We start from the raw sequence: 19923 nt of genomic DNA on the forward strand, positions 1-19923 counted from the left end.
GAAAAGGCTTTGTCCTTGTACATAGTTATGCAAGTTTGCAAAAGTTTACATCAACACCAGCCTTGAATGGGTGACTGGACCTGTAAATGCTCATCCTCAAAAGGAAGTAGTTGATTGTACACTGGCACAAATCGAGAAAGCACCCTAGAGTTAAGGATGGAGTGATGGACAACAGCACAGCATTCGGAATATTCAAACAAAACTACGTTAAACTGCTGTTGACGAGAATGAGAAAAGTAGAAATCAAGATTGATAAGGCAATATGGAAATATATTGCAAGTAAACAAAGATCAAAGAAATGGAAAAGGATTATTGTTATTATTTTGTACGCACCCTGCGGCTGTGGCTGCTGCTTGCATCATTTCTGGGAGCATGGTTGTGCAGCCGATGTGGTGACCTCTGTCGGTTAGGGCAGAGCGATAACTCATAATACATTTTGTTCAGGGTGTCGGCAATAACTTGTCGACTCTTCACGAGACACCGTGGTATCTTTAAAGTCCACCAGTGAATACCAATGGACAGAGCGTCCCGTTTAACGTCCATCAATTCAATATTAGATTGATGCCATGCTTTTGGCAAAAGGCTCTTTTGCAGAAAGTTTTTATTTGACAGTTTATTATTATACATTTTCTGCTTAAAATAAAAAAAATCCTCATTCTGACATGGCAAGGATATTCACAGTTGTACAAATCATTAGTGTGAGTGCGAGGCACAACGTTTTTGCTGGTGGGTCATGTACCCTGATGAGTCCTCCGGGAGCATTTATAGCATAATCGTAATATTTTAGTCGTGCTCGTTAATTGAACAGCAATACTTAATAAATCCACAGTAATGGGTCGGAGCCAGAGCTTTTTAAGTTTGAGCTATATTAATCAATCTGTTCAATGCAAGCCAGATTTACAAGGTCAAAAGCGGTATCCGATTTAATTTAAATGTGAAAATGCAAAATATTCTTTGCAATAAACAATATTTAAACATTGCAGCTGTTTGCACTTGCTGTAGTACTAACTCGGAGAGGGGTGATGGGTATGGTGACAGGGAGAGGGATAGTATTATGAGGACAGGGAGAGGGGTAGTATTATGAGGAGAGGGAGAGGGATAGTATTATGAGGACAGGGAGAGGGGTAGTATTATGAGGACAGGGAGAGGGGTAGTATTATGAGGACAGGGAGAGGGATAGTATTATGAGGACAGGGAGAGGGGTAGTATTATGAGGACAGGGAGAGGGGTAGTATTATGAGGAGAGGGGTGATGGGTATGGTGACAGGGAGAGGGATAGTATTATGAGGACAGGGAGAGGGATAGTATTATGAGGAGAGGGAGAGGGATAGTATTATGAGGACAGGGAGAGGGGTAGTATTATGAGGACAGGGAGAGGGGTAGTATTATGAGGACAGGGAGAGGGGTAGTATTATGAGGTCAGGGAGAGGGATAGTATTATGAGGACAGGGAGAGGGGTAGTATTATGAGGAGAGGGGTGATGGGTATGGTGACAGGGAGAGGGATAGTATTATGAGGACAGGGAGAGGGGTGATGGGTATGGTGACAGGGAGAGGGATAGTATTATGAGGACAGGGAGAGGGGTAATGTTATGAGGACAGGGAGAGGGGTAATGTTATGAGGACAGGGAGAGGGGTTGTGTTTTGAGGATGGGGAGAGGATTATGTGTTGGTGGATGGGGAGTGGGATATTGATTTGCGGATTGAAAGAGTCGTGGTATAGGAAACGTATGTTTGATGAAAAATTTTCCTATGTCATACCATTTTAAATTTCCAACTGGCATGGTCGATACACTGAGTGCCGTACATAGGAAATGCGGATCAATGGATGTTCATCGACTTTCAAACATTTTGGAACATTTTTATCTCTACAAGCATTGGTGAAGATGAGAGGATGCATTTGTATAATTGTCAATTTATAATTGGTTAGCCTCTTGGTCTTCCTCTCTGAACCCCTAACCCAGGTACAAATCCCATATATCATGCATTTGTTCATTGTCTACTTGTAAAACGTTTGTTATCCATATAATTCATGTAAAATGTGCACTGATATCCACCAATGTATTTTCCTGGATGTGGTGGATGTATAAGCCTCGACTAATTAACTGACTTGCTATACCCGAAGACAGATCCAGTGCTGCCCAAGCAGCCTCAGGGCAAGGATGACACTGCGTGGTTTGCTGTTTCCTTCCCAGTGGTAATCAGGGCAGGAACTGTGAATTTGTTCAGGCTGCTGGCGATAACTCGCCTACTCTTCGTAAAAGACACCGTGGGATATTTAACGACTACCATAAGTAATACTGGCAGACGGGATACCCAGTTTAACGACACATTGATGTCTCACCCTGCATCTGAAATACCAGGTTGGGGTTTATAACTCCGTCAGTATATTAACCCAGGCTAGACAACTCAGAGATGAGTGTGCATACATTTAGGCTTCTTGCCAGCCTAAAAGCCTGAGAACATTGTAAATAATAGTTAATTAAACTGCTACAAATGTGGACTCGATGGAAAAAGAAAATATGAGCTGGCATTTTATTGGCAGAACAATGAACGAAAATAATAATAACTCGGAGGGCACTCGGTAGAGCGCGTATAGTACCTCCGCCATGCAATGCCTGATCCAGTAGAACATATCAGGCCCAGGAAATTTTTGAAATACATTATTGTGCTATATTATATCGTTTTTGGCCCCTTCTCTCAATGGTGAAGAATCACTTTTAAATTTCTAGTATCCAGTTTCGGATCTTCATCAAAATCGAATCTATTCGTCTTTGTCACACACCTAACGTGTCCACCAAATTTCATCTGAATCCGTCCAGAACTTTCTGAGATATCCTGCACACAAACAGAAAAATGAAATTGCACGTTGAGCAAGGAATTGTCGGAATAACTTTGTCATATCTCCACGATCTGTGAAAAAACCAAAACCTGGAAATCAATTTGGTTCGTATAAGTCGATAGTGCTCGTGTTTAATGAGTTATAGCACTTAGTTTGGTCATGATCATAACGTGGAAGTCAATCGGACTTGAAATGGCATTTTTATCGCAATTTGAAAGTTTTGACCCGACCCCCCTGACATTCGACCCCCGACCGCGAAGAAGGGTGTTGGTGTGACACCCAAATGAGACACATGGTTGGATGCAGAATTTGAAGATGCACATTTTGGATTTGGTTTGAAGTCGACACGGCCATGTTAGCAGACGTTATTGTGAAAATAAGAATTTCGGTTTTTCGGTGACCTTGACCTTGACCTTTGACCTCGATTCACCAAAAACGACAAGTGTCTAAGTTGGACCATGGCCGACGTCTGTACCCAGTTTGGTCATGATCGCTGAAACGGTGTGGCTGCGACAGGGTAAACAAGCACACAAACAAACAGACAGACAGACAGACACAGAATGACACACACATCCGACCAACATAATTGCCGAAATCCAAAGGATTCCGGAAATTAACAAACAGGGGTGAAAACATAACCTCCTTCACCTTCAGTGGTGGAGGTAATAAAATTTAAAGTGAACAACACAGCAAAAAAGAGTGGTTGGGGGTGTGGGGGGGGGGAGGAATGATAATTAATAGTCGTACAGAAATCGAATCAGAACAAAAACAATACGGTACCAGTCAGAATGGCTTGGTTCCCGAATAATAACTGGTGATAAAGAGTTTTTCTTCAAAAACCCTGCATAAATCTGCTACAACAGCACTCGGCAGAGCATATACCTCCACCAGGCTGAACACTTTATGTTTTTGTTTCCCACTGATAGGCCGGATCTGGATCTGGACCTTCAAAATCTAATCCTGTTGTTCTTGTCATCTACCAACTCGTCCACCTAATTTTTTTATAACTCATCCACACATTTTTGAAACATCATGTTTTCTATCGTTTTTGGCCCCAACTCTTAATGGTAAGGACAATCATGTTTTTTGATTGGGGACGATCTGAGATGGTGGTGAACAGCTGTCTTGAAGATCTGGAGGGAAGAATGAGATTGAAGATGTGGAAGTTGGTTCCACAGGTGGGAAAGAAAGAGGAACGAATGAGTGCATGTTGGCAGTGATCCTGGATTTAGGTAGTTTCACCAGAAGGGGGTTGATGGTGTACCATGTGTGCCCTCCCAAAACCTGGGGGGGGGGGGCAGTGGTGGGGACAAAGCACGGAAAGAGCAGAGGGTGCAAGATCAGAAACGAGGCGTTAGAAGACAGAGACCACCGACCTATCTACAATGGCGAAGTGATAGGCCCATAGACAGCTTCACCGTGGGAGATTCCGATAATCTTAAAGGTCTTGGTTTTCATGGCGTTGAGCTGAGCAAGATGTGAGGCAGGGGAACCAGCCCAGAGGGGAGAGTAGTACTCCATCAAGCTGCAGATGAAAGCCTTGTAGTTGGATAGGAGTGCAGGTGTGCTAAGGATGGACTTTGTATGACGGAGAATGCCCTGTTGGTGGCTAGCTTAGGAGGGCAATTTTGAAATGTGGTTTGCACAAGAAAGATCATAGCTGATAGTGAAACCCAGGAGTTTGAATGAACTTCCTCAAGAGGATTAAGAAAGTAGATGGACAGGGGGGGGCGAGTTTCCAGATGGTGCTTTCGGAGGGGGATTGTGCAAGTGTGAGATTTATCAGGATTGAAAGACATATTTCCAAGTGACCACCATGTGATTTTTTTTTCAAGAACTGATGAGTGGGAAGAGGCCTGCAGCCTGCCAATCTAAAGAATAAGCAATGTCATGGCAGAGGGTGAAGTCATCAGCAAATAGACACAGAGGATTATCCAGAGAGTCAGGTAGATGACTCAATAGATGTTTGTGTGGTGTGCGTCGAAAGGGTTCTAATAGGTCCACTGGTCTACACGTATAAAGGTCCAAAGGGTCTATATGGGTCTATAATGGTCTTTATGCGTCTTAATTGGTCGAAGGAGTATATATTGTCGAAAAGGTCGACAGTGCCTTCAGAAAGTATTCACACCCCTCGACTTTTGTCGCATTTTGTTTTGTTCCAGCCTGAATTTAAATTTTTGTCACTGATCTCCACAAAATACCCCACAATGACGAAGTTAAAACAGTTTCAGAATTTTTTTTAACATATTAATTAAAAATGAAAATCTGAAATGCCTTGTATCAATAAGTATTCAACCCCTTTGCTATGACACTCCAAATTGAGGTCAGGTGCATCCAATTTCCTTTGATCATCCTTGAGATGTTTCTATAACTTGATTGCAGTCCAGCTGTGGCCAATTCAATTGATTGGACATAATTTAGAAAGAAAAACATCTTTCTATATACAAGGTCCCACAGTTGACAGTGCATGTCAGAGCAGAAACTCGACCATGAAGTCCAAGGACCTGTCCGTAGAACTCTGAGATAGAATTGTGAGGAGGCTTAGATCTGGAGAAGCATATAAAACAATTTATAGTGTTGAAAGATCCCAAGTGCACAGTGAGCAACATCATTAGGAAATGGAAAGAATATGGAACAACACAGACTCTTCCTGGAGCTGACCGTCCAACCAAACTGAGCAACTGGGCAAGAAGGACCTTGGTCAGGGAGGTGACCTTCAGAGTTCCTTGGCTGAGATAGAGAACCTGGGAGCATGAGGCAAAATATTTTCTTGTCTGATGAGACAAAAATTGAACTTTTTGGCCTGAATGCAGAGCACTACAGGTCAGGTTAGGTCAGGTCAGCTGTGGAAGTATAAACCAGAGCAGCGCGTTGCTGCATCCACTTTCTGCCGGTACTCCAGGGGCCTCCGTCTGGCCATCCCCCATGCAGATGCCTGGCCTATCCCCATCTCCTTGAGATGCCAATCAACCTGCTGCAAACATGAGGCACGTGATTGGCCCGATGGACTCCTTCACTCGGGAGGCTCCCTTGCTGAGAGAATCTGGTTAGCAGGATCAGATGGAGGTGAACCCCATCAAGAATTATCCGAGCGAAGAACTTGCCCTGCACTGAGAGCTGCGTCACCCCTCGGTAGCTGTTGCAATCCTGGCGATCACCCTTCCCTTTCCAGACAGAGACAACAAGGCCCCTCTTCCATTCAGTTGGGATGATGTCTGTGTTGCAGATGGAGCACAGAACTGCATGCAACTACATGAGTATAGCATTTCTGCCTGCCTTGAGAAGTTCAGCATTGATGTCACAGTACCCAAGAGCTTTACCCCCTTTTAACTGGTTCACTGCAGCCTGTGTTTCCACAAAGAAAGGTGGTTCACAGTTGATTGGAAGGTCAGCAATATGGATAGTTACACCCCTGATGTCCAACTCAACAGCTGGTGGGTCAGCCCGGTGCAGCCGCTCAAGGTAACTGGCCCAGCAGGACTTCATTTCTGCCTCCTCTATAAAGAGCCCACCACCCTCCACTGTAACTGCGGTACACCGAGGGTCAGGCTTGGAGGAATGCAATCCACAAATTCCTCTGAAAACAGGATGAGAATCACTTGACCACAGGTGACGCTCTACCCTTTCACAGATTCCTCGCACATTGGCCTCCTTATCCGCCTTCAGCGCAAGTACAGTTTTACACTTCAACTCCCTGAACAGCTCAGCTCTGCAATTAAGCCTGGCCCTGTGACTCTGGTCAGTGGTATCCAGTGTCCCTTGGGAGACAAAGTTGTTCTTCGCCCGACAGTGGGTTCCAAGACATCCACCGCCAACATCAAGCGTGGTAGTCTTAAAGGCTCTCCACAACTTTTCATGATTTCCCATAACACCCAGACTCCCCACATCCCCACTCAGCCTGTTTGCAAACTCCTCAGCTACCCTCTCATCCTTGAGCTTGTCAACATCCAACCTAGGCTGGGATGGTACCATTCTCCTGGATTTAAGCTGAAACTTCACAGTTGCTACAATAAGCTTGTGGTTGGTATTGCGTAACTGAGCACTCTGGTGAACCCTGCAATTCTGGAGCATCCTCCATTGACCATCAACGAGCACTTGGTCAATCTTCTTTGCCACACCACCACCGTTGCAATTCCAAGTCCAGCGATGAGCTTGTAGATGCTGAAACCATAAACCAGCCACCCTAAGTCCATGACTTCTTGCAAAGTCAAGGAACTTGGTGCCATTATGGTTCACTGTGAAGCATGGTGGTGTCAGCATCATGCTATGGGGAAACTTTTCTTTGGCAGGGACTTTGAGACTTGTAAGGACAGACGGAACAATGAAATAGAAGCCAAATACAGGCAAATCCTTGAGAACCTGCTTCAGAGTGCAAAAGACCTCAGACTGCGGCAAAGATTTATGTTCCAACTGGAGAATGACAACAATATACAGCCAAAGCAACACTGGAATGGCTTCATTACAAGAACGTGAAAGTCCTTGAATGGCCCAGCCAAATGCCAGACTTGAATCCCATTGAGAATCTGTGGAAAGACTTGAAAATTGCTGTTCACTGACACTTCCCATCTAACTTGACAGAGCTTAAGCAAATCTGCAAGGAAAAATGGCAGAAAATTCCCAAATCCAGATGTACAAAGCTGATACGGACATACCCAAGAGGACTCGAAGCTGTAATCGCTGCCAAAGGCGCTTCTACAAAGTATTGACTCAGGGGGTTGAATATTTATTGATGCAAGACATTTCAACTTTTCATTTTTCATTAATTAATTTAAGCTTGGTGTTGGCTTTGTGGTTAGGGTGGCAGCTTGGGATCCAAGGGTCCTGAGTTCAAGCCCCGTTGGCTGCTGAATTAACACCAGGAGGTTGACTCAGCCTGTCATCCTTCCGAGGTCGGCGAAATGAGTGCCAGTGTACTGGTCCCGGTGTATGCCCCGGTTAGAATAGGTGTACCATATCCCTGTGTGTCGTAAGAGGCGACCAGGGTTGGCGTCAGGAAGGGCATCCGGCATAAAACATTGCCTCAAGAAAAAGCCAAACTGTAAAACTGAAAAAGCCAAAGAAAAGAAAAAGCCAAGGGAAAAATGGCTGTAAAAACGGTCATTTTTTAATTTAATTTTTCATTAATTTGTGAAAATTTCTTAAAACATGTTTTCACTTTGTCATTGTTGGGTCTTTTGTGTAGATTGGAAACCAAAAATTAAAATTTAATCCATTTTAAATTTACCTTTTGTAACAACAAAATGTGACAAAGGTCAAGGGGTGTGAATACTTTCTGAAGACACTGTAAATGTCAAGGATTCTTTGTAGTCTAAAGGGTGTCAATGTCTTCAGGAGTCAAAGGGGTCTAAAGGGTCTTAAGGGGTCTAAAAGGGTGTTAAGCTGTCTAATAGATCTAAGTTTTTTAAATGAGTCGAAAGGATGAAAGGATTGAAGCGTTTTAAGTGGTCTCAATGGATCTAAAAGGTATAAAGTGTTTATGCAGTCTAAGGAGTCTTAAGGCGTCTAATAAGTCAAGGGATCTAAAGCATGTAAAGGTCTTCATTAGTCCAAGGGGTCTTAAAAAGGTCGTAAGTGGTTGAAGGTGTCTAAAGTAGCTAAATAGGGTGAAGGGGTCTAAGCATTCTAAAGGGTGTAAAGATCTGAAGGGGGTATAAAGGGTCTAAAAAGGTGTTAAGGGGTCTAAATGTTTCAAAGGTATGTTGCAATAGTGTGTAATTTTATAGACGTGGTCAAGGTCCAACAATGAGTAATTCATAGACGTACTCACGTTCAAACAGCAAGTACGTACTTGCGAATCTTCAATTCACAAGGAACAGGGGTGAGTGCATAACCTCTGTCCACCTTCGGCGGCAGAGGTACCAATTCTCACAATGGTACACTCTTTTGTTTGCCCTATCATGTGATTAATTTCAAATCAAAGTTCTCAGTGTCAGTGTTTATAAACAGGTCCAGGTCACTATGGTCAGAAAAGCTTTCAATTCCTTCACCAAATCCCCTTCATGGTCGTTCGTCATGCATGTCAGTGATGTAGTATATTGCACTGCCCAGAAAGTCTGTGTGCTACGTTTTTTTGAAATGTCTTGCATTCTCACCTTATTTACATGGGGGGGGGGGGGGGTGGTTTCTTGTGAAAATTGAGAAAATGCTGCAGTTTTGAGGTTTTTGATCTGTGAATGCAAACCATTCAATTTGACTTTTTTTTTGACAAGTTTTGAGTTTTTCTTTTTTGAGACCAGTTTTGTTTTTTTTTGACAATTCGACAAGTTTTGACGTTTGAATGGTGAGCATCATCTGCATTCGCCTTCGTTTAACTATGCTGAAGATGAATGTGTGCAAAAACACGGAATCGGTGAACATTTTGCCTTTTCAGTTTTCAAATCCAAAAGGTTTTGTAAAAAAATTACAAACTTAAGGATTTCTGCATTAATCGAAGTAATTTTATTATTTGAGACTTTTATTTTTCTTGTCCAATTGCATTTGATTATTTGTCCTTTTCTTTTGGCATGGACATGCTTTCCAAGCACATCACATCGCCGTTTGAGATGTCGATGGGTAGGGTCTGTTTGCAGACCTAGTCTGTGCAGGATGGGAATGTCTGGCCACGGCAGTGTGTTCTGGACGAGATAAGGCTGAGGATGCTGCTCGGTTTTATTGATTTACTTCCTGTATCAAACCAAGGGAACTGCTTTAAATGCATGCACGTGCACCAGAAGATGTATAGGCTTGGTGGCAGCCGAACACCTCCTGCTGTTGACATATGTGATGCGGGTTATGGTGGGTGGTGAACACCGACATCAGGAGTTTTTCTTTCAAATGCATCAAAAAGTGCACGTTTTGAACAAAGCCCTATTAGTGAGTTCTTTATAATGCCCCTGTGCCGCTGTATGTCCCCGAAGATAGAAAAAGAAATGGCATACAATGTGAAAGGCATACAAGGGAAATGTTTTGTGTGTGTGTGTGTGTGTGTGTGTGTGTGTGTGTGTGTGTGTGTGTGTGTGTGTGTGTGTGTGTGTGTGTGTGTGTGTGTGTGTGTGTGTGTGTGTGTGTGTGTGTGTGTGTGTGTGTGTATGTATATATATATGCATATGTATATAATATGTATTTATATGTGTGATGTACATAATATGTATAATATGTGTGTAATGTATATAATCTGCATTATATGGGGGAACTAGTTTATGGATATGGGTAGGAGTTGTGATAGGGAAATGGTTTGGGGGATGACTGGAGTGAAATAAGGGTGGAGAAGAACCACAAATGCATTCAATGTTGTTCATGTATTTAGAACCACAAATGACACAACGATACCCTTTGGTTTATATGATAAAGAAACTCAGAAAGTTTTGCACACACCATCAATACACTTCAGTGTGAGCTCAGTTTGTCACGAGCAGAAAGTCAAGGCGGTACATGAGTTCTTGCCATGTTTGGCTCAGCATGTTTGTATCCACCAGTGCGCATGCAGCTGTGATTTCGAGAACGAAGATCCTGCATGTTTTGCTACCTTGGTGTTGTAGACATCTTTGACAAATCCCTATAGAAAAAAATAATTTGGGGTTGTGTCTGGTGATCGTGGGGGCCAGACAGTTGGTTCGTTTTGGCCAATCCAGTGACCTGGAAATTTTTCATTCAGGATGGCTCCAACACTAAGGCCCAATGAGGGGGAGTGCCATTCTGTTGAAAAATGATATCGCGTTGCAGGTATTCAATCTGTGGGAAGGCAAATCTTGCCAACATGTTCTAGATTGTAAATTGGTGAGGTCACTGTATCCTCCACAAAGAAAAACGGACCCACCAAGCAGTAATGGAGAAGGCCGTAATGCATACAATGTGAAATCCAATGCAGTATTTGCAGTACAAAACACACACACACACACACACACACACACACACACACACACACACACACACACACACACACACACACACACACACACACACACACACACACACACACACACACACACACACACACACATTGACCTTTGAACTGCCGCGTATGTGTTCAGTGACCACGTGGGGGTTTTCAGAGCCCTAGTTCCTCACATTGTACCGGTTAACCAAAGAGCAGGGGAGCTCCTTGTGAGGCAATGGCCATCCATATCAGTTGCCCAACTGTGTCTGTGGATGACCTCCTGCAGTTGGGTTACTTAAAAAAAAAAAAAATTGTAGGAGGTTGGTGGCAGGATTTGCACTCTGGCCACCATAAAACCTTTCACTCTGCAAAACACAAATACGTAAAGAAATCTGAAAATCCACTCTGGGAGTACCTCCTGTGCAGCTCACCAGATGATGTGATTGAGGCAAAGCCTTCAGGACCCCTACTCTTTGAGAGGAGGAAAACCACGGGGTAAGTTTCCTGGGTCAAATTGCAGTAGTGTGTGTCAGGGTGGTGCTGAGGTGTCGTCCACCAGACGGCAGTCTCCTTGGGTGAACCTGATTCTGGTCCCTTTGGGTGGGTGCCTAGAATGTCCTATCCCTAAGAAAGGATGATCACCTGTCTCTGTTATCATCTGAGCTAAAGCGTTTGAACAAATGTATTGCAGCTCTCTCTGAGGTTCGGAGACCGGATAGTGACGAGATCATGGCAGGTGGTTACACCGACTCTTGGTCTGCTCGCTCCGATGGTTGCCATGCCCAAGGAGTTGCTGTGGCTGTGTCCAATGATAATTGAGGTAACAGCAGTCAACGAGCGTATTATGAGACGGAGCATTCATCATTCCTTGGGTGTTGTTTCCCTGGTCTCTGGATATGCTTCGACTGAGGCGAGTGATCTCACCAAGAAGGACGCATTCTATGCCACACTCGAGTCTGTAGTTGATCAGTGCCCCAGACGAGATACTCTTCTCGTATTGGGGGATTTCAATGCATCGACTGGAACTGATAGGGATGGTTATGAGACATGTGTTCGTCCCCATGGGTCTGGAACTGTGAACCAGAGTAGCACTAAGTTCCTTGACTTTGCAAGAAGTCATGGATTTAGGGCAGCCAGTTCATGGTTTCAGCGCTCACAGGCTCATCGCTGGACTTGGTATACCACCGCTGGTGGTGTGGCAAAGGAGATTGACCATGTGCTTGTTGGTGGTCACTGGAGGATGATCCAGAACTACAGGGTTTACCAGAGTGCTCATTTCCTCAATACCTTCCACTGGCTTGTGGTAGCAACTATGAAGTTGCAGCTTAAATCCGGGAGAATGGTACCATCCCAGCCTAGGCTGGATGTTGGCAAGAACAAAGGATGAGAGGATTTTGTGAACAGGCTGAGTGTGGACTTGGGGGGGGGGGGAGTCTGGGTGCTTTGGTGAATCCTGAAAAGTTGTGGAGTGCCTTCAAGACCAAAGTCCTTGATGATGCCGGTGGATATCTTGGAACTCACCATTGGGGTGAAGAAGAATTTTGTCTTTCAAGGGACACTGGATACCATTGACCAGAGTCGCAAGAACAAGCTTAATGGCAGAGTTGAGCTGTTCAGGGAGTTGAGGCGTAAAACTGTACGTGTGCTGAAGGTTGATAAGGAGGCGTATGTGCGAGGAATCTGTGAGTGGGTAGAGCATCACCTGTAGTCAAGTGATTCTTATCCTGCTTACAGGGGAATTCGCGCATTGCGTTCCTCCAAGCCCGTCCCTCGGTGTACTGCAGTTAGAGCGGAGGGCTCTTGACGGAGGAGTCCGAAGTGAAGGTCCACTGGGCCGGTTACTTTGAGCGGCTGTACCAGGCTGATCCACCTGCTGTTGATTTGGATGTCAGGGGTGTTACTATCCCTATTGCTGACCCTCCGATCAACTGATCCACCTTCATTTGTGGAAACATAGGTTGCGATGAACCAGTTGAAATGGGGTAAAGCTCGTGGAATTTGTGGCATCCATGCTGAACTTCTCAAGGCTGTACTCATGTCATTGCATGCAGTTCTGTGTTCTGCTTGGAACACAGGCATTATGACAAATGACTGGAAGAGGGACTTTGTTGTCCCTCCCTGGAAAGGGAAGGGTGATCGCCAGGACTGAAACAACTACCGAGGAGTGACACTGCCCTCGGTGCCAGGCAAGGTCTTTGCTTAGATAATTATTGAGAGGGTTTGCCACCATCTGCATGAGCACCAACGCCCAGAGCAGTCAGGCTTTACACCAAAGAGGTCAACGATCGACTGTATCCTTGCCCTTCAGGTTCTCACTGAACGTAGATGAGTGTTTTGGCAGGGGCTGCTTACAGCCTATGTTGATCTCTGTAAAGCGTTTGATTCAGTGAATTTTTGGTCTACGTATGGTGATACCAACCTGACCAATCTGATATCTGAACTATACTCTGGTACTGAGAGTGCTGTGAGATGTGGTGATACCATCTCTGACTTATTTCCAGTTGTTACTGGAGTTCGTCAGGGGTGTGTACTGGCCCCCTCACTTTTCAGTACTTGTATGGACTTTATTCTGGGGAGGATGTCGGAGAGATAATGCTGCGGTGCATCATTTGGGAATGTCAAGATCTCTGACCTTGATTTTGCAAATGATGCAGTCATATTTGCTGAGACTCTTGATATCCTTTTTGGGGCCCTCGAGGTGCTGATTGAGGAGTTGGACCACTGGGATTGTGGGTTTCCTGGGTCAAAACTAAGATCCAATCTTTGAAGGACATCTTGGATGCTGCTATCTTGTCTGTACCTGTTTGTGATGAGGATGTTGCATTCACGGAGAGATTCACTTACCTTGGCAGTGATATTCATGTCTCTGCTGGCTGTGAGTTAGAGGTCAATAGACCTCTTGTTTCGTCCTGGGGAGTCGTGGATTCACTGGATCATGGGGTGTGGCACTGCCGGTACCTGTGCGGGAGGACAGCAGTGGGGTCCTCCTGGGTCTCCTGCCAGAGAATCCCCTTTCATTGAGTTGGTGATGGTGGTGTGAGTTGAAACTGTCGTACCTTGTGTGTGAAGGTCAGCTTGAATCTGTTTGGCAGTTGATCGAGGTGCTTTCTCCACCATTCGAACAATCCTTCGCTGCAATCTTCAGTCAAGTTTTCTCTTGTGGCCACGTCCAGGGAGGTTGGCTCCAGTGCCATTGGCCTTAAACTTCCTGATAACATTGTGTATGGTGGACACAGGAACATCAAGGTCTCCGGAGATGGACTTGTCGCCTTGAGATTGTCCATGTTTGGCTACAATCTTGTGTCTGAACTCCTAAGACAATTCTCTGGTTTTCTTTCTTTTCTCCATGCTCATTGTGGAACACACAGTGACACAAAACAGCAGAATGACTCCTTTTCTCTATTCAAACTGGTTGAATGAGTGATTTTTTATATTGCAGGAACCTGCAACTCACCACAGGTGAGTTCATTTCCAAAGTCAAGGAGAATCACCTGCTTGAAATTTAATTATTTCGAACAACTTCTAAAAGGTGCCAATAATATTGTCCGTGCCATTTAAAGATTTATTTGTGGCATAAGCTGAAATTTCGTATTTTTTTTCAGCTTTTTTTTGTTTTGATTCACTGCAAACCAAAGAAATAGACGTGTGGATACCCAAAGATTTCATAATTTCAACAATTTTCTGGAAGAAATGGTGCATTATTTGAAAAAAAAAGTTCCAATAATTTTGGCCACGACTGTACTTCATCAGTTTATTTCATGTTTATTTATAGAGCCTATTAATTTACAATAATAAACACATGACTGTTATCACTGATATATAATTTGAGGAATTAACTCTAAAATATGAATATCATCAGAATAATCCAAAATTTTCCACAGCACTGTGTATATATCCAATACAAAAACATTTAAAAAAATTATTATTATTGATTTTTTTTTAAAACACTTCTGACGAAACAGTTGCATTGGTTCTGCCTATTTGGTTTGAGCTTAGCAGAGCTGCTGCCCCATCCATCTCCTTCAGATTGTGCTGCAGACAATACCGAGAAGATAATTTAATTCTCAATTTTATAGCCCAGTTTGTACTTCATCGGGTTCCTTCTTCGTCTTCCACTTCATTATGTTTGTACTACATCCTGATGCTGTGTGGACTGTGCTTCCCAGTTGATCGATCGCTGGGAGCTTTTGTACATGTCGCTGCGTTTGAGCCTGGGGTGGAACTGCTGAAGTGGAGCAGCGGCTGAAACCCCAGTCCTATCCAGCTTCCTTCTGATGACTCCATCTTTGCTCTTTACTTATATGGGTTCCTTCTTGGTCTTCCGTTTAATTAGCTTCTCTTGAAAGACTTTTCCTTAAAGGTACCCCCATCAAAAAATAAGAAAAGAATCGAAGGGGGACATAAATGGTGACCTTTGGAGGCCATTGAAATGGAGACAGGCCTTCCATCTCAATAGTTTTCGCCTTAATTTTCCATTTTCAGACATTATTTGCAGTCCATCATGTTGCTTTCAGCTCGACAGCAAAATATCCGAAGAAATTCCAGTCTTTTTTGCTTTTTCCGACTTGGAAAAACGTTAACAGCTTGGAGTGTCGCTTGCGATGCAAGATACTGTTCTCACCACTTGCTCACTTAATTGGATTTTTTTTTTGTAATTTCGCTGTTGTTCCCATTCCTTTCTTGCTTACTTTGATTTTTTGGGGGGTTTGTTTCTATTCCTTCATTTTTTTTGACTGTATGGTACATAAAATAAAGCTCACCTCCCCCCCCCCCGAACAACACCTCAAAATAATTTTCCCAGAAAAGGTAGCACGAGCGGCCATAAAGTGCCCAGAATCCTAAATGCCATGTTGGTTTCACACTATGCGCTCCCATGCCCCCCCGACTCCCCCTCCCCACTTTTCAATAGTGATCGACGCCCTTTTATCTCACACTCACTAACATTATTTGGTGGACAGTAAAGGTCACATGGTGTCTTTTGTGAAGAGTAGGCATTGCCGGCACCCTGCCCACATCACTTTCAGTTGAACATCAGGCCTGGCCAGCTGGTTTGTGAAAGACTTGATTCAACAACCTTCCTCCATCAACCCCACAGGAAGGTGGAAATAATTGGCACCGTTAAGGTGGTATTCGTGTGTACACACGAATGTGTGTGTGTGTGTGTGTGTGTGTGTGTGTGTGTGTGTGTGTGTGTGTGTGTGTGTGTGTGTGTGTGTGTGTGTGTGTGTGTGTGTGTGTCTGCATAAAACAACCTAAAGCAGACCATTTGACGTAGAATAAAAAACATTCTTAAAAACCAACACAACAGCAGCTGAAAGTGTTCAGCACAGAGAGAGAGCTTCTCGTTCTGCTAAAACTTCAAAAAAAAAAAAACCCCACAAAATCATAACTGTATCAAACAAGAGCAATAATAGAACTGGAATGAAGGTGAAAAGGAATGGAATAAATCTGGTCCCGTGTTCAGAAGTGAATGCATTACATGGAATGGGTGAGCGAGGAAAAGAAAAAGCACCCTTAAGCGGTAATAAAAGGGCACGCATGCCACATATGACAGACATGAACCACTGTTTTCAAAAGTACAAATGAGTCGAACAGCTTGTAACAGCTCTTTGGCAAATGTATGATTATTATCAATGAAATACCTGCGTTTGGATTTGACCATTGTGGCAGCGCTTGCAGTGCAGTATCGGTGGCTCGTCATCGCAATAGCTTGCCATTTGGCCCGCTGGGGTGCGGACCATTTATGTGATGAATGTGCTGTTTCTCCAAAGGACCTTTTCCAAAGTCAAAATAAAAGCCTGTTCTCTTCTTCTCTTCCTGCCAACACTTTACTCCTCATTTCTGCCAACTATACTCTCTCCATTGTTTATACTATGGCCTTGTTTCATTCCTCCTCTTCCTTCATCTCATCAATTTTCCTCGTTTGTATTTTTCCCCCCTCATGCAACCTGTTTCCTTAATCCACAATTCTCCTTTTTAATCCTTTTGTCATTCATTATGTCTTTCTACAATGTTCTTCTTCCCTATTTTTCCTCCAAATGAATGTATTGTTGAAGAAGTAACTTGTTCTTTGTTGCACTTGGTGGCTTGTCTCTGCAGTTGTTGCATTTGATGGCTTGTCGTCTCCGCAGGACATGACCAGGAACTGACACACTGCTGTGCTCATCCGGCACAGCGCCTCGTCGTTACCGCCTCGCGAGATACCACCTTCCGACTATGGGACTTCCGCGACCCCACCATTCATTCAGTGAATGTGTTTCAGGGGCACACAGAGTGAGTACGTGCACCTTTGATCCACTGTTGAATGGTACGTGTTGAGGTTCAAGCGTAGACCGGTTGAGCTCTCCCACTGCAGTTTGCACCAATATTATCATACTCCTTAAAGCTTCATGTCAGGCCTAAGTATACTCAAGCAGTAAAAATGCCCTCAGTGTGTGCTTAGGGAGTTTGATTGGGAAGAACTGCTTGCAGGTGGTGATTTTGCTTTCATGGTCCGTCTCACATATCCTGCAAGTACATGGCTAACTCGATTATCCACTGAATTATAGACGCCTCAATTTTAAGCATATCTGACGTCTCTAAATTGCATTCCAGGTTATGACCTGTTCTAACTAAATTCTTTCGCTAGATTGGCTCAAAAAATCCATCTGGACGTCGGAGAGCTTGGCGTACCTTTGATTACCCGTGTGCCGTACATGTTGTGTTCCCTGCACGGTATTTGTACTGAAACCTCCCTCTTTTCTCGCTCTTTGTTTGAGCACTGGTTGAGTGGCCCTCGGTCCACCGTTAGCTAGATCCTACTGCATGTCCTTTAATTTTTGCTTGGCTAGACCGGGTGAGTTGTGTTTTGCAGACTGAACGATCGGCAGTTATCCCCATGAGTGATGTGTTGGGAAAATGTGCTTGCCCTTGCCCCCGTCGTCCTTGCCTCGAGGCCTGTATTCCGAGCGGCGTTTGGTTTCCTTCACCAAGCGTAGCCTATTTGAACGAGTTCGTTTTCGCGATCGCTGCCGGAGCACCTCCTCTTTTGAAATGCACAATTTGAATAATTATTCCTGACCATGAACCCCCTACTGGTGAGAATCCACTTGTATCCCTGCGGTGTTTTATTATCAAATCCTCCATTGTGAGAAGCCTAACGCGATAAATGATCACCTTGGAACCATGTTACTGCAAGGGTGAGGAGCCATTAAGGAGAGTGTGAGAGCACAAATCAGCATCTGGAGTATTTGGCCAGAGTGATGTTGCATCGGTTTCACAACCATCGACCTTCCTTGCTTTGTCTGGTTGTGCATAAATTCTTTATCTTCCTTGGGGTGTGGTCTCAGGCCCGATGCAATCAATGCATTGCAAGTTGATGATTCAAATGGCTTTTTACTGGATTTTAGAACTCGACGAAAAGAAAATTGCCAAACTTGATCTGATCATCATTGGATCTCTCCTTTTCCATTGTCTAATTATAACTAAAGTGCATACTTGAGCCAAAACTGCAAAGTCTTTCGATTTCCCGCTGAGTTCTAAGGGGGGCAGCAGTCCACCATTGCCTGTGAAACATCACACATCTGGATAATGCTCATTGCATCATTGGCTATCGCTTAGTTCAAATCAATGTTTTAAATAGATGTTTCATATTTCCTTGTGAGTGTCGTTAGTTTGATGATTCCTCGTGTTCCAAATTTGATCATTTTGTTGCTATTGATGTTTTGGCCTTTCAGCGTAGAATGAAGGTTTTGTGCCGTTTTAGGGTGTGCAAGCTTTGAAAATTACATTCTCTTGTTGTTTCGATGTCCTTCCATCCAAACGGTAAGGGTAAATCTGTGCAGTTGACTTTGTTGTAATGCCACTCTTTGAATTAGTTTATCTATTACCGTACCATGGCTCGTTCACTCCGTCTATGATGCGGAAGTTTACGACCTGCACGATCAATACCCTTTATCAATTTATGCACAAAAGTGAATTCGACAAACCGACATGCTGTAAAATCTCGTTCGGCAAGACCACAATGAGCCGAGGAATTGACAAGATGTGATGCGGGTTGTGGTGGGTGGTGAACGTGGCCACATGGAGAGTTGTACTTTCAAATGCATCAAAAGGTGAGGGTGAGGTTAGTGATCAAAAGGTTAGTGAGGGCTTTACAACGTCCCTGTGCTGCTGCATGTCCGCTAAGGTAGACAAACGGCATTTCATGAAATGTTGCATGTGGCAAAATAGTTAATAAATCCATTTTTGCAGGCAGACACAGATCGCCCCTTTCACCTCGTCCATTTTTTCACTGGCAGAGGTGTGTCGCCCGACTCCACTCGGCCATTAACCCTGGCAGACACAAGTCACCCCACTCTACTTGACCTTTACCGGCAGACACAGGTCACCCCTCTCCACTTGACCATTTTTTTCTGGCAGACACAGGTAACCCCAGTCGCCTCGCCCATTTTCACGAGCAGAGGTTTGTTGCCTCGCTCGACTCTGCCGTTAATCCTGGCAAGCATGGATCTCCTCACTCGACTCGGCCATTTTTGCTGGTAGGCATGATCACCTCACTCAAAATCCATCATTTTTGCTGGTAGACACAGGTCCACATCATGACGTGACTCAACTCGTCTCGACACAGGTCGATTGTAAAACCGTCAGGTGATGGTACTGTCAAGCTCACAGTAAGTCATGTGACAAGATTAAAATGGTGTCGCCATGTGGGAGTGTTTAGATTGTCTGGGCCGAATATTTCAACAAAAAATATTCAGAAACACTGATAATTTTGGTGTTTTCACTACTTTAGTTTCATATATGGAAACATGACATTCCTGAAATAGATATTGTTCCATTTTCTCCACAGACATGTTCTTCCGTGTCCCAGATTTGTGACACAAATGTGTGTGTGTGTGTGGCGGGGGGGGGGGGGAGGGTAAGATTCTAAAAATTATTGTGTGTGTGTGTATTTCACAGCACCGTCACTTCTGCAGTCTTTGCCTCCAGCGAAAATGTCGTCTCTGGAAGCGATGATCGCACAGTGAAGGTGTGGGACCTAAAGAACATGCGGTCGCCAATCGCCACAATCCGCACTGACTCCGCCGTCAACAGGTACCTTAACGTGTGCACAGAAGCTCCGTTACAAGTGTCACTATGGTTACGGAAAACTTGCTCCACATGCCTTGTTCCTTCACGGCACAGGATAAAAGGAAGCCCTTATGTTTAATAAAGTAATATTGATAGGTTTCTTATGTGCCCTTTAA

General features: G+C 44.1%; 1 protein-coding gene across 5 annotated transcripts in view; it reads left to right on the top strand.

The window, feature by feature from the left end:
* The window catches only part of WDR37 (WD repeat domain 37), a 201670-nt gene that overhangs the window by 179408 nt on the left and 2339 nt on the right, over positions 1 to 19923 (top strand). For all 5 annotated transcript variants that reach the window (XM_085874265.1, XM_085874264.1, XM_085874266.1 and 2 more), the window contains 2 exons: positions 16828 to 16969; positions 19637 to 19771. In XM_085874265.1, the coding sequence (XP_085730391.1) occupies positions 16828 to 16969; positions 19637 to 19771 (277 nt within the window). The remainder of the gene's footprint in view (positions 1 to 16827; positions 16970 to 19636; positions 19772 to 19923) is intronic.

This window comes from Eptatretus burgeri, chromosome 3, assembly GCF_056783735.1.
Source record: "Eptatretus burgeri isolate ZD-2024b chromosome 3, Ebu_testis_v1, whole genome shotgun sequence".
Lineage (NCBI taxonomy): Eukaryota > Metazoa > Chordata > Myxini > Myxiniformes > Myxinidae > Eptatretus > Eptatretus burgeri.